This window comes from Oryx dammah, unplaced genomic scaffold, assembly GCF_014754425.2.
Source record: "Oryx dammah isolate SB20612 unplaced genomic scaffold, SCBI_Odam_1.1 HiC_scaffold_4, whole genome shotgun sequence".
In the NCBI taxonomy this organism is placed as follows: Eukaryota; Metazoa; Chordata; class Mammalia; order Artiodactyla; family Bovidae; genus Oryx; species Oryx dammah.
In genome coordinates this window covers 60196772-60209512 of record NW_024070188.1, presented here as the reverse complement: position 1 = coordinate 60209512, position 12741 = coordinate 60196772, and the positions used below count along the sequence as shown (strand labels likewise).

Here is a 12741-nt window from a genome sequence, read left to right as displayed (position 1 = left end):
AACTTAAAACCTCACATAAATTTGTAAATATTAGCACATTTACTAACTTGGTAATTACCTTTGTATATATCAGTGAACAAAGTATGAAGGTCACATAAGATGGTTAAAGGAAGGTAAAATCCTTTATTTTTTTTTAGAATGTTCACTTTTTATTAAATAATGATCAAGTTATCACTTTATTCATGTCATAATCAAAAGAAACATCTAGTAATTAAATGCCTCATTTCATGTTTCCTTTTGGTTGCTGTGACTGTCTTCTGCATATGTCAACCTATTCATCTGAAAATTAATGGCTCTTGTAAGGTAAGGAGTCTTATTATCTTCCTCTGAAGTTTCAGCTGATAATGTTCACAGCTCTTGTCCTCAGTCTGCAAACCATTTGGATTGCAGCAGCAAATCCTTTGATTTTTCTGCCCCAGTAGCAAAATATGGATTATATCATAATTCCTCTGTACCAACTCACTATTTACTCCATAAAAAAAAGAAACTTGACAGACCTAAAAGTGAAAAGAAACTAGAATCATGTAAGTTAACAAAAGAGCTGTCCCTAGCTGACCTAATTGATGATATGCCAAGAGATTCTTATAAAAGTCAGCCATCAGTCAGATTACCACCCACAGATAGTGTGGAGAGTCTGCCTTTAAAGAGTCTAGATGGTGATTTGTTAAGACCTCATGTTTCTGAGTGTATTTCCAAAGATGATTCTGCCTTCAAAGGCATACCAGATTTAAAATCCTTAATGATAAAAAACACAGCACCTAATAACTCATTATCTATTCAGACTGATTCAGTACCTGATTTGCAAAACATTCCAGTACAGAACAGTTTAGGAAGTTTAAATCATCCTTTGCTCTTAACCAACTCATTGGAAAATATGGCTCTTGATAATTTAAATGCTAGTAAAATGACCGAAGTTGGAATTGTTTCTTCAGTTGAACAAAGCAACAAGAATTGCATATTAAACAATGACAACTTGCAGTTTTCTCAGTGTCAAAGTCCATCCCTAGCTGAACTGTTTCAAGAACACAAGAAAAACAATCCAAGCCAGTGCTTTACTTTACCTGATTTTTGTCACCAGCCATCTGCCAGTTTCACAAATCTCAGTTTGGGATCTTTTCCCTTGTCACAGCTAGCAAATCGGGATCAGTCTTCAACTGGAGTATCAGAGTTAACAGGATCTCTATCATCTTTGGCATTTTGTAAAGCTTCTCCGACAAGAGACCTTGAGAATTTGTCACTTTCTGATTTGATTGCAGAAACGATTGATATAGACAACCCTCAGATTAGGAAAGATTCCTGTATGCTCAGTTTATCTGAAATGAGGTCACCTGGAATAGACTCGAATATTGATCTTAGTGTCCTCATAAAAGCCCCAGATTTTGTTCCCAAACCTGTAGTAGACCAATCAGTTGCTCTTATACCAGAAACTAAAGTTCTAAGTTCAAAATTATGGAAAAATTCCAATTCTACTAAGGATAATAAGAAAAACAGTAAAAGCTCCCTGCCTAGGAAACCGCCTTTTTCTCTCTCTTGGACCAAGGCCCTTTGTGCCAGACCTTCAGCTTTCGCTTCAACCCTGTGTCTTCGTTATCCATTGAAAAGCTGCAAGCGACGTACCTTTGATCTCTATAAGGCTTTTCTTTATAGTAGACAAGTTCAAGATGTAAAAGACAAAGAAATAAGTCCTCTTATAGCAATAACACCCTTTGACTTCAAATCAGCATCTCCTGATGACATTGTGAAAGCTAATCAAAAGAAAGCTTTTACTAGAGAATAGTAACAAAAGGAAAACTTGCTAACTGTTGTAGAGCTTTTTCTTTTAAATTAATTTAATTTTAAGCTTTTATAGGGTTACTTTATATTATGGGATTTAAGTTGTGATTTTATATTAAAATTGTGTTAAGTCAGTTGATAAATTTAGTTGATAGATGCTTTTGCACTGAAATTTCTTTTTACTATATCTTCTTTTAGTGATAACTGGCTTTTAAGTTGATAGCCTGTAATAGGTGTATGTTTACAAAGTGCTTATGGTAACTTGATATTGTGAAATCAAACCTCAGCTATTTTTGTTTAAAGCATTCAGCTTTGAAAGTTTTAATGATGAGACATTTTCTTTTATAAAGTATTTTTGTGCTTTGTTCTTAAATGAAAATGCCGCCACTTGGGATTAGTATAGTTTAGTGATGAAGATTTTTCCTGTGAAATATGGCATAGCATAGCCAAGACAGTATTATATTTTGAACTATTAATGAAATCATTCCAAGTTTCATTATTTTTCTGCCAGTGAATACTAAAACTTTTCTATTAGAATTCTTAAAATGCCTAACTTTTAAGAATACTGTTAGGTTGTTGAAATATATTTTTCATGATAATAAAATATAAATCCTTTTAAGGGACCATGTACATATTGAAGATGGATTAATACATAATTTATTTTTATACATTTGCAAAACCATTTGTCCTAAATGAACACTTTAAAATAAATATGTAGAAAGTCTTTTCAAGTATGGTTGCATGTTCCTTGAGTAATTTTACCAGATCTCTTTCATTTTTTTTTTCTTTTTACTATAAGTAATGAAATGTGGGTTTTTCCTCTTTGCTACTGATGGCTCTGAGTGCTGAAATGACAAAGTTTCAGCAGTAGTTGACCTAGTAAGATCTCTTCTACTGAGTAGAACAAGTAGGTAATTCATCTCTTAAAGCAGTCATCCTCAACTAGCAGTCAGAATCACTGGGGAAATTTTTTTCAAAACATAGCTATTGTGACTTCACTCCAGACATGGCAAGTCATTTCTGAGGGATGACATTTGGAAATGTGTATTTTCAGGATGGTCCCCAGTTAATTCTGATGGGTTACTTCTACTTGAGAATCGCTCCCTTAAAGAAATCAGTAGAATGAAAGGAATTACTAATACTAGGAATAACACCTGGGCAACTTGAATTTTTAATTTGTGTTTTCTAGTAATTAGGAATACCAAGGAATATTGCTGATTAGAAATTAGCACCTTTTTTGTTAGAAGATAATGTTATTAGTTATTTCTTGTAGGAAAAAGGTAGTCTATAAAATGTTGTTTCTTAATGAGAACAAAATAGCTATATTTTCCCAGTAAAAAATATTTTTCTCTGACTACTACTTTAGTCTGCATTTGATAATTTTTAAAAATATTTCTTGTTTCTGTTTATTTTCAGAATGACATCCCAATATCCCAATATTTTTAGTTGTATATGATGTTTTTATATCCAGTATTTTGGTGGGAAAGCTTAAGCCAGCCTTATGTCCTTGTTGTTCTTGACTAAACACTGTGACATCTTCACTTTTTGTTTCTAATTGCAGATTTCAGTGCGTATCCTACTGATGCTTAGATCATATAAATTACAAGTTATATTTTGTGATCACTTTTGAAGTTTAAATTACCCCAACTGCTGATTTTGTTTTTCTAGTCTTGAACTTCAATTGGCTATTTTAGTTATTTTGAACTATTAGTCTATGACTCATCAACTAGATTTATATACTGTGGGCAGTCTCCAGTTTAGAAGTGAGTTGTATTCTAAGTGTGTGTTTAGAACTGACAATAATTCTTGATAGATTAAATGCTGCCCAAGTGGTCCCTTTGCACATAAATCCACAAATACATATTTAATCCGTATTGAAATTGAACAGAGTTACTGTTGTATTATCTTTTATAACAAACTAATTTTCAAGTGGAAATACAATACTTTTAAAGCCATATAGTAGATCTTGTAGAGTGAACTAGATCTCCCTTTGTTGGATGATCAGGATGGTGACTTCTATTTATGATGTTATGATTTTAGGGGAAAAATATTGTATATTACAAGGTGATAGGGAAGGTAACAATTTTTAAATAGGTCTCCATATTTCTGTTGTGATGGCTACTGGTCCGTCAGGCGCATACCTGACAGGCACTTGCCCCATTGACTGAGGAAGTGTCACAGTCTCTGAGATTCAGAGAGTGGAACCAGGAAGACCCACTGTCCCTTCTGCCTTTGGCCATTGGCCTTTGGTAAAGAGACCCCGTGGACTGTAGCCTACCAGACTTCTCCGTCTGTGGGATTTTCCAGGCAAGAATACTGGAGTGGGTTGCCATTTCCTTTTCCGGGGGGTAGTGAGACTAGTGCCTGCTTACTCATGGGTATTTTCCTGGTGAGGACAGTTGCTTGCACTAAGTGCATCTTCTGCACCAGCTGCTGTTTATTGATTGACTGCTGTCTTGGTAGCTCAGGTATGCTAAGTGTTTTTGGTCTGTTTTCCAGTTCAGATGTCGACTTTGAAGGCAGAGCCATTTTTATTTGTGCTATACTCAAATATTAATAGTATGCCTTAAGAATAGAAATAATGTTGTAATTATATTTTAAATGATACAAAATACAAGATATTTAAAATGACCATTTTTCCTCTTCACTTTTTTTTGATTTTTTAAAAAAGCTGTTGTTCACAGATGTTTTTCTGTCTTGCATTTGGTTGGTCTTTTTGGTTATGGTTCTTCCCATTAATTGTGAAGAACAAGGTATCACTTCTGTACAGAACACTTTGCTTATCATTTCTTTCTTAGTTGTTCTTTTTCCTATTTCCTAGTTACTGAACTGGTATTCTAACCTCTCCCCTTCCCCGCCCCCCCACCACCTCAGCTTTGAATCTTTCTTTCTTGAACTTTTCTTTCAGCCTTTTTCCCCCTCATATAAATAGTAATAACTGTTCCCAGTGTACTATATTTAATTTCTTGTGGTCACTGGGAGATCATACAATTAATTGCCATACCAAGAGTAAAACTAGTCCAGTGCTTTTAAATATGTGGACCATTGCAAATTAGCAAGTACACAGTTATACATTGAGGAATAACTGTGTATCAGGTTTCTGTTTGGTGTTCCTACAAGTGTATATTTACTTGTAAAATCAGTTTAGTAGTAGCCTAGAAATTGTTTTCTATTACTTTTATAAATGAAGGTAATGCTGACTAGATAGGGAGGGATTGATACAAATCCTTCATTAATTTTCTTTTGTAATTATATAAAGCTCAGTGTATGCAGTTGTATATTGTAATTTTAATTTCTAAGATGCATATATGTATACATTTTTGTAAAAGCCACATCAGAATAAATTATAATTCTGGGGTTTTCTAAAATCAGGTGTGAAAACATCACAATTTATCCATTAGGATTTTTAATATAAGCTTAATATTTCGGAGTGATATTTTAATAATTTCTCATAAACGTTTCTGTAAACAAGTTGAAAAATGCACTACCTGGTTGTGTAGACTTTCTTTGAAGATATTTGTCATTTAGAATTCTTATTTTCCAAAAGGTAGAATTTATATTTTTACTTTTGAGGACTCACATAGAAACGTTCTTAAAGTATAGATTATGGTGAATATGGATAATATAATTGCAAAGATGGCAGTGGAAAATAAAATGTTTGATAAAGTACACATTTCTGATGTTGACATGCCTGGTTTATATGACTTAAAGGAAAGCATCCTTCTAGTTATAGGACATAGCTGGAGATGGTCAAAGATGTGATTCTCAAATGGGATGGGAAAATGGGTACTTAAACACATTGTTATGTTTATTACAGTGTGTATGGGATGCATGACATTACACTCTCTGAAGCTGACATCTTTGTCTTCCTGATCCAAGCTGCGACCTCCTCCTGTTTCCTCTCTTTATTAGCAATATCAGCATCTTCCCAGTTGCTCAAGCCAGAAACCTAGGTAGCATCATCGTTGATTTTGCTCCCTCATTTACTTCTCATAATTGATTGTTGTTGTTTAGTTGCTAAATTGTGTCCAACTCTTTTGTGACCCCATGGACTCTATAGCCTGCGAGGCTCTTCTGTCCATGGGATTTTCCAGGCAAGAATACTGGAGTGGGTTGCCATTTCCTTTTCTGGGGGATTTTCCCGAGCCAGAGATCGAATCCAAGTCTCCCGCCTTACCAGGCAGATTCTTTACCACTGAGGCCTCTGAGAAGCCCTGTAATTGATTCCAGTCCTATTATTTCTTCTTTTTGCTAAGTCACTTCAGTTGTGTCCAACTATGTGACCCCATAGACAGCAGCCCACCAGGCTCCCCTGTCCCTGAGATTCTCCAGGCAAGAACACTGGAGTGGGTTGTCATTTCCTTCTCCAATGCATGAAAGTGAAAAGTGAAAGGGAAGTCGCTCAGTCATGTCTGACTCTTAGCGACCCCATGGACTGCAGCCCACCAGGTTCTTTTGTCCCTGGGATTTTCCAGGCAAGAGTACTGGAGTGGGGTGCCATCGCCTTCTTCTTTATGAATAGTAATTACATGTGTGTACATATACAGTTGATTGTTCTTGTTTGTGGTAGTTATATTTTATAAAGTCATAAATGAGGGAACACTGAATGAAATAGGCAGACACTGACTTAGCCAAAACTGAACCATTGCTCCCATAAGAAATACGAGGTTAGGTTCCTATGATCCTCTGGTCACAACATTTTTGTCAAACTATCAATACATGACCTTGTTTTATGTATGTTTAAAGACACTTTATTTAATATATATTATTGATTCATTGAAATTGAACTCATAGCCAGTAGCACTATAACTTAATGCCTAACACTAACATTATCTAATACGCATCTTTTTAATTTGTAAGGTGCGTCACAGCTGCTTTGTGCTTAACACTAGACAGTGCTTCAGACTACTCTTGGGGACCATTTTAAACAGCAAAATCACCAACTAATATTACAGGGTGAAAAATGTGGCATTTAAGAGGTCATGAAAAAGGATACTGCTTTATGAGAGTTGAAACAAAAAGGCAGAATGCATCTTATTTGACCTCAGTTGGCAACATGCATGTTGGGCTACTAAAATTTTTTACTGTTCTACACTGTCCACAAGAGACTGCAAAGTGCTGAAAGTCATGGTTTTTAGTGACTAGCTGAATCCATGAATATGGAATCCTCAAGTACGGATTGATTGTCCATTTTTTGATCCATTTTGTTTGTTCTTATTACTGCTTTTTCTCTTAAAGACTATTAGCTTTGGGCAGAATTCCTAAAATTCCTATTTAACTGGCTTCTTTACTTTCTCTCAGACACTTTCTACAATACAGGTAGAGTGAGTTTTCCAAAATGTAGTTCTAATTTTCTGTTGCCCTGTTTAAACCCTTCATTTTATTATAAGACCTTTTGTCATCTGGTTTCTCCTTGTGTTACCCACTACCCAAATCCACCCAAGAACACCTACCTGAGTTTCCTCTGCTTCTATAATGCTTTGCCCTTTCCCCTCCATTTCTCCTCCTGGTAATTAGATCTTGAGGCTGTAGTTTATGTATCACTTTACTCCTAATCCTAGGATAGGGGAACCGTCTTGTGTACCTGTAATTCACTGTATTCCTTTTTATTGCCACCTCATGTAAAATCATAACCTCTGCCATACATTTAGCCCCTTTCTCTGGTAAGCCTGCCTTATTGTTCCTCACAACCCTTAACATCGTCTGTCATTGTGTTTGCACACAGTTTTATTTCCCTCCTCCTCTTTGTAATCCCCCTAACCCCCACCCTCCCACAGTGCAACTTCTAGGAATGTAAGGTCTTTATTGCTATATTCCCAGCTTAGAATATATCTGACACATACATGTAGGAAAGAATTTAAAGTAAAAAGTGAGTTTCACTCTTAAATACTGTTCCACATCTTATTCCCTAGAGGAAGCTGTAAAGCAAATCTGTAAAAAAATATTTTATATTTCTCTGGAAACTATTTTTGTGTTAGACATATCAGATTTGTATACATATCATTATACAAATGGGAGGATACTGTAACACTTCAATATCTGTATCACTTAGCATGCTAAGTATATTGCAGGTTTTTCCTTACCAGCATATAGACATCAATCTCATTCTTTTTAAAAGCCACATAGAATTCCATATGTTTATGCATTAAGTAGCCCATGTTAACATTTTAACTTATTATCACTATTGACTCCTGAATGAACATCCTGTGTTTCTACTGATTGATTTTCTAGGCCCGTAAGTATGTACTTTAAAATTTGTGATAGAGATTGTCTAATTGTCCTTAATAGAACCTGTGCTAATTTCCTTCCCACGCAAGTTTATGAGTGCATTTTGTTCAAATTCTCACAGATAGGATTATTGCTCTTTTGGGTATTATGCCAACCTGATAATTGGAAAGTATTCTTATCATTTGTTTATATGTCTTAAATGAGTGAAACTGACTACTTTGTCACACGTTTGAATCTATTTGTATTTCTTAGAACTACCTATTCCTAGTCTTTGATGATTTTCCTGCTGGCTCTCCTTCATAATGACTTCTAGGAATATATGTGTGTGTGTGTATTTAATGTATTTGATTTTTATATTTAAATTCTAAGAAAATTAATCCTTTTGTTATGTGCATGGAAAATATTTTTTCTTTGTCATCTTTTAGATCATTTATAAGACAAATTGTTGATTTTATATATATAAATATTAAAATTTTGTATTAAAAGTTTCTAATTCATATTAAAATTTATAAAGTAAATTAATAAAATATATTAAAATAAATAATTTGATAATAAAATGAATATTTAATACTACTAATAAAGTATATTAAAAAGTAAATTTAATAAAGTACATTAAAAGTAAATTTAATAAAGTATATTAAAGTTTACTAATCTTTTATGGGTTTTTGTTTGAAAGTTCTACTTTACTACAAGATAATTTAAAAAAATTGCATCTTCTCTGTGTTTAGCAGGTTCTCTCTCTTTTTTAAAAAAAACATTTGAATGTTTGATTTAGCTGCTACAGGGGGGTAAGGAAGAAACACAGTTTCCAACATTTTTCTTTTTCGATAGCTGTTTTTCACAGTTACTTTTTGTTGTATTACATGTCCTTTTTCTTTTTTAACCTGATTTGAAATGCCATCTTTGACGTATGCTAAATTTTCCTCTCTCCATCTGTCTTGCATTTTTTGAGACTCTGTGCTGTTCTATTTTTTTTTGTCTTGTTCTGGGCCAGTATCAAATTTTCAATTACTGTAGCTTTATATTACTGTTAATTTTTAAATATCTTATAGCCTGTCTTATTTTTTTAGTCATCTTTTTCATTTAGTGTTGTTCACTTGCTAAGTCATGTCCGACTCTTTGTCACCCCATGGACTGCAGCATGCCAGGCTTCCCTGTCCGTCACCATCTCCCAGAGTTTGCTTAAACTCATGTCCATTGAATCAGTGATGCCATCCAGCCATTTCATCCTCTGTCATCCCCTTCTCCTCCTGCCTTCAGTCTTTTCCAGCATCAGGGTCTTTTCCAGTGAATTGGCTCTTCACGTCATGTAGCCAAAGTATTGGAGATAACCTCAACATCAGTCCTTCCAATAAATATTCAAGGTTGATTTCTTTTAGGATTGACTGGTTTAGTCTCCTTGCTGTCCAAGGAACTCTTGAGAGTCTTTTCTAGCACCACAGTTCGAAGACATCAATTCTTGGGCACTCAGCCTTCTTCATGGTCCAACTTTCATATCGGTACATGACTCCTGGAGAGAGCATACCTTTCACCATATGGACCTCTATTGGCAAAGTGAAGTCTCTGCTTTTTAATACATTGTCTTGGTTTGTTATAGCTTTTCTTCCAAGGAGCAAGTGTCTTTTAATTTCATAGCGACAGTCACCATCTGCAGTGATTTTGGAGCCCAAGAAAATAGTCTGTCCCAGTTTACATTTTTTCCCCATCTATTTGCCAGGAAGTGATTGGACTAGGTGCTGTGATATTCCTTTTTTCAATGTTGACTTATAAAAGCCAGCTTTTTCACTCTCCTTTTTCACCTTCATTAAGAGGCTCTTTAGTTCCTCTTTGCTTTCTGCCATAGGGTGGTATCATCTTCATATCTGAGGTTGCTGAAATTTCTCCCAGCAATCTTGATTCCAACTTGTGATTCATCCAGCCTGGCATTCCACATGATGTACTCTGCATAGGAGTTAAATAAGGGTGACAGTATAGAGCCTTGACATACTCCTTTCCCAATTTTGAACCAGTCAGTTATTTCATGTCCAGTTCCAGCTGTTGCCCCTTGACCTGCATACAGGAGGCAGGTAAGGTGGTCTGGTATTCCCATCTCTTTAAGAATTTTCCACAGTTTATTTTGATCCACATAGTCAAAGGTGAGAAAAAAATAAACTGTCTTCATTAGGTAGTAAACATTACATTATTAAATGGAGTTTCTAGTATTGGCCTAGTCTTGTAATATTGGAACATTCCTATTTGGTCGTGGTACTTTTTTTTTTTTAATGGAATGGATTTTATTTGAAAATATTTTATGTAAAATTGTTTTGTCTGTTCATCAGTTCAGTTCAGTTCAGTCGCTCAGTCATGTCCGACTCTTTGCGACCCATGAATCGCAGCACACCAGGCCTCCCTGTCCATCACCAACTCCCAGAGTTCACTCAGATTCACGTCCATCGAGTCAGTGATGCCATCCAGCCATCTCATCCTCTGTTGTCCCCTTCTCCTCCTGCCCCCAATCCCTCCCAGCATCAGGGTCTTTTCCAATGAGTCAACTCTTCGCATGAGGTGGCCAAAGTGCTGGAGTTTCAGCTTTAGCATGATTCCTTCCAAAGAAATCCCAGGGCTGATCTCCTTTAGAATGGACTGGTTGGATCTCCTTGCAGTCCAAGGGACTCTCAAGAGTCTTCTCCAACACCACAGTTCAAAAGCATCAATTCTTCAGCACTCAGCCTTCTTCACAGTCCAACTCTCACATCCATACATGACCACTGGAAAATTGTCTATTCATAAAATTATACAATTGTGCGTATGTCTTCTTTGTCATGTTTTGGTTTCTCTTGTGATAGTTTTTTAGAGAATTTAGAATTTTCTTTATTATAATTTGAAGGGCAGTGAAATTTGTTTTATGATAGAAAATTATCTTTCTCAATATTCTAAGGTCAGCTTGGAAAGTTTTAATTTTCTGAGTAAATGATCTGTTTCATCTGGTTGACAGATGATTTTGTTTTGCATTGTAGCAAACATTGTCTGTTAGTAGTAGTAGTAGTATGAAATGTCAAACGCAGAGAATAATGTATCAAGTACTTATAAACTTGCCATTTAGATTCAACAGAAGATGGCACTTTGCATTACACATTTCTGGTATTTGTTTGTTTTAAGAAATATATTGTTAGATTGAAATCCGAGTTCTGCACTTTTCTTGTTTCTCCCTACTCCCTTGAAGTTGATAGGCATTGTTCCCATTCTCCCTTTCTTAACGTTTGTCTCTTTAGCTACTGTCTTTTTTATGAAAACTGTATTTGCTGTAACATGTGGATTCTTTTAGTTACTATTTTCTGTATTCTTTTAGAGCTATTGTTATTTTCTGCATAATCCCCATTTTAATTTTGATTTTCTTTTTAAGTCAAGAATCGAAGTGTTCTTTTTATCTTAAATCCCAGTTTGCTGTGGGATTTTTATTTGCTATTTTTGTTATAATTTTTGATTTCATTGTGCTGTTACCAGAGAATGTGGTCGGTACATTTTACTTTTTGAAGTTTATTCAGTTTTTCTTTGTTGTCCAGTGTAGTTTTATAGTTATTTCATAGGTTAATGTCAGTAATATAAATTCTGTCTGACTAATCCAAAATATATTTCTGTTACTTTTCAAATTTTACAGAATAATAACATGTTACCATTTTTAAAAAATTTGTCAACTTTAAATAGTATGTATGTGCTGATCTCTTATGAAAGATGAAGAAATTGACACACATACTTCACCTCCTCTTTCTTATAATTTTTATTAATATTTTAAGTTTTTAGGGGAAGTATTTATCTATATACCTCTTTTTTAAACCTTATTAACTGAATTACTAATCAGTTCTTTGATGAGTCCTCACTTTAAAAGTTGAGCTCATCAGAGTTACACTTTTTCATACTTGACCTCTTCTTTCCCTTTATCTCCTGATGATTTTAGTCATATTATTCAATGTAGTGCCAAAAATTTTTATACTTTCCTTAGATTTTGTACTCAATTTTTCCATAGTTTTTAACCAACTGTAGTTATATTAAGCTTGATTGGTTTCTCATGATTAGGCCTCTATTTATCACTTGTTTGACATCTTTTCCATCTCTCACCTTCCCCTCCCCCCAAAATATATATTTGAAGTTTTCCCTAAGTTGTTGAATATATAAAAATGATTCTGTGACCTATATCTGCATTAAAATAATAGCCTTTGGTTTGTCTTTTTTTTCTGGAGGGTCTTGCAGACATTGCTCTACAGTTTTCTATCATATATACTTCTAGCATGACTTTTTAAATTTCTGAAAGTAGTTGTATTTTTTGTTTGTCTTGATTTTTTCAATCTGTATTTCTTGTAAGCTTGGCTGGCTTATTTTTCACTGTTTTCTTCTGTGTGTGTGTGTGTGTGCTGGCTTATGTTTCACTTTTTTCTTCTGTGTGTGTGTGTGTGTGCTGGCTTATGTTTCACTTTTTTCGTGTGTGTGTGTGTGTGCGTGCATGCGTGCATGCGTGCGTGTGTGTGTGTGTGTGTGTGTGTAGTATCTTGCCTGGGAAATCCCATAGTCAGAGGAGCCTGGTGGGCTACAGTCCATGGGGTCTCAGAAGAGTCAGACTTAGGAACTAAATAACAACAGTCTTCCCAGCAACACTTGATTAGATTAAATGCCCCAAACAGCGGTGAAGCCAGATAACTTGAGACGTTTGCGAATAATTTCTTTTAGGGTATGTGATACAACAGACTTTGTTTCAAAACCTTAGAT

The 12741-nt window shown here is 34.9% G+C and overlaps 1 protein-coding gene across 3 annotated transcripts in view; it reads left to right on the top strand.

The window, feature by feature from the left end:
- HBS1L (HBS1 like translational GTPase) overlaps positions 1–12741 on the top strand; it is an 87438-nt gene that overhangs the window by 20539 nt on the left and 54158 nt on the right. Inside the window, exon 5 of one of the 3 annotated variants that reach the window (XM_040239277.1) lies at positions 309–5459. The exons of the other annotated variants lie outside the window; for them this stretch is intronic. Within the exon in view, the coding sequence (XP_040095211.1) occupies positions 309–1777 (1469 nt within the window). The 3' untranslated portion in view covers positions 1778–5459. Of the gene's footprint in view, positions 1–308; positions 5460–12741 lie in introns of those variants that run through there. 3 annotated transcript variants of the gene reach the window in all.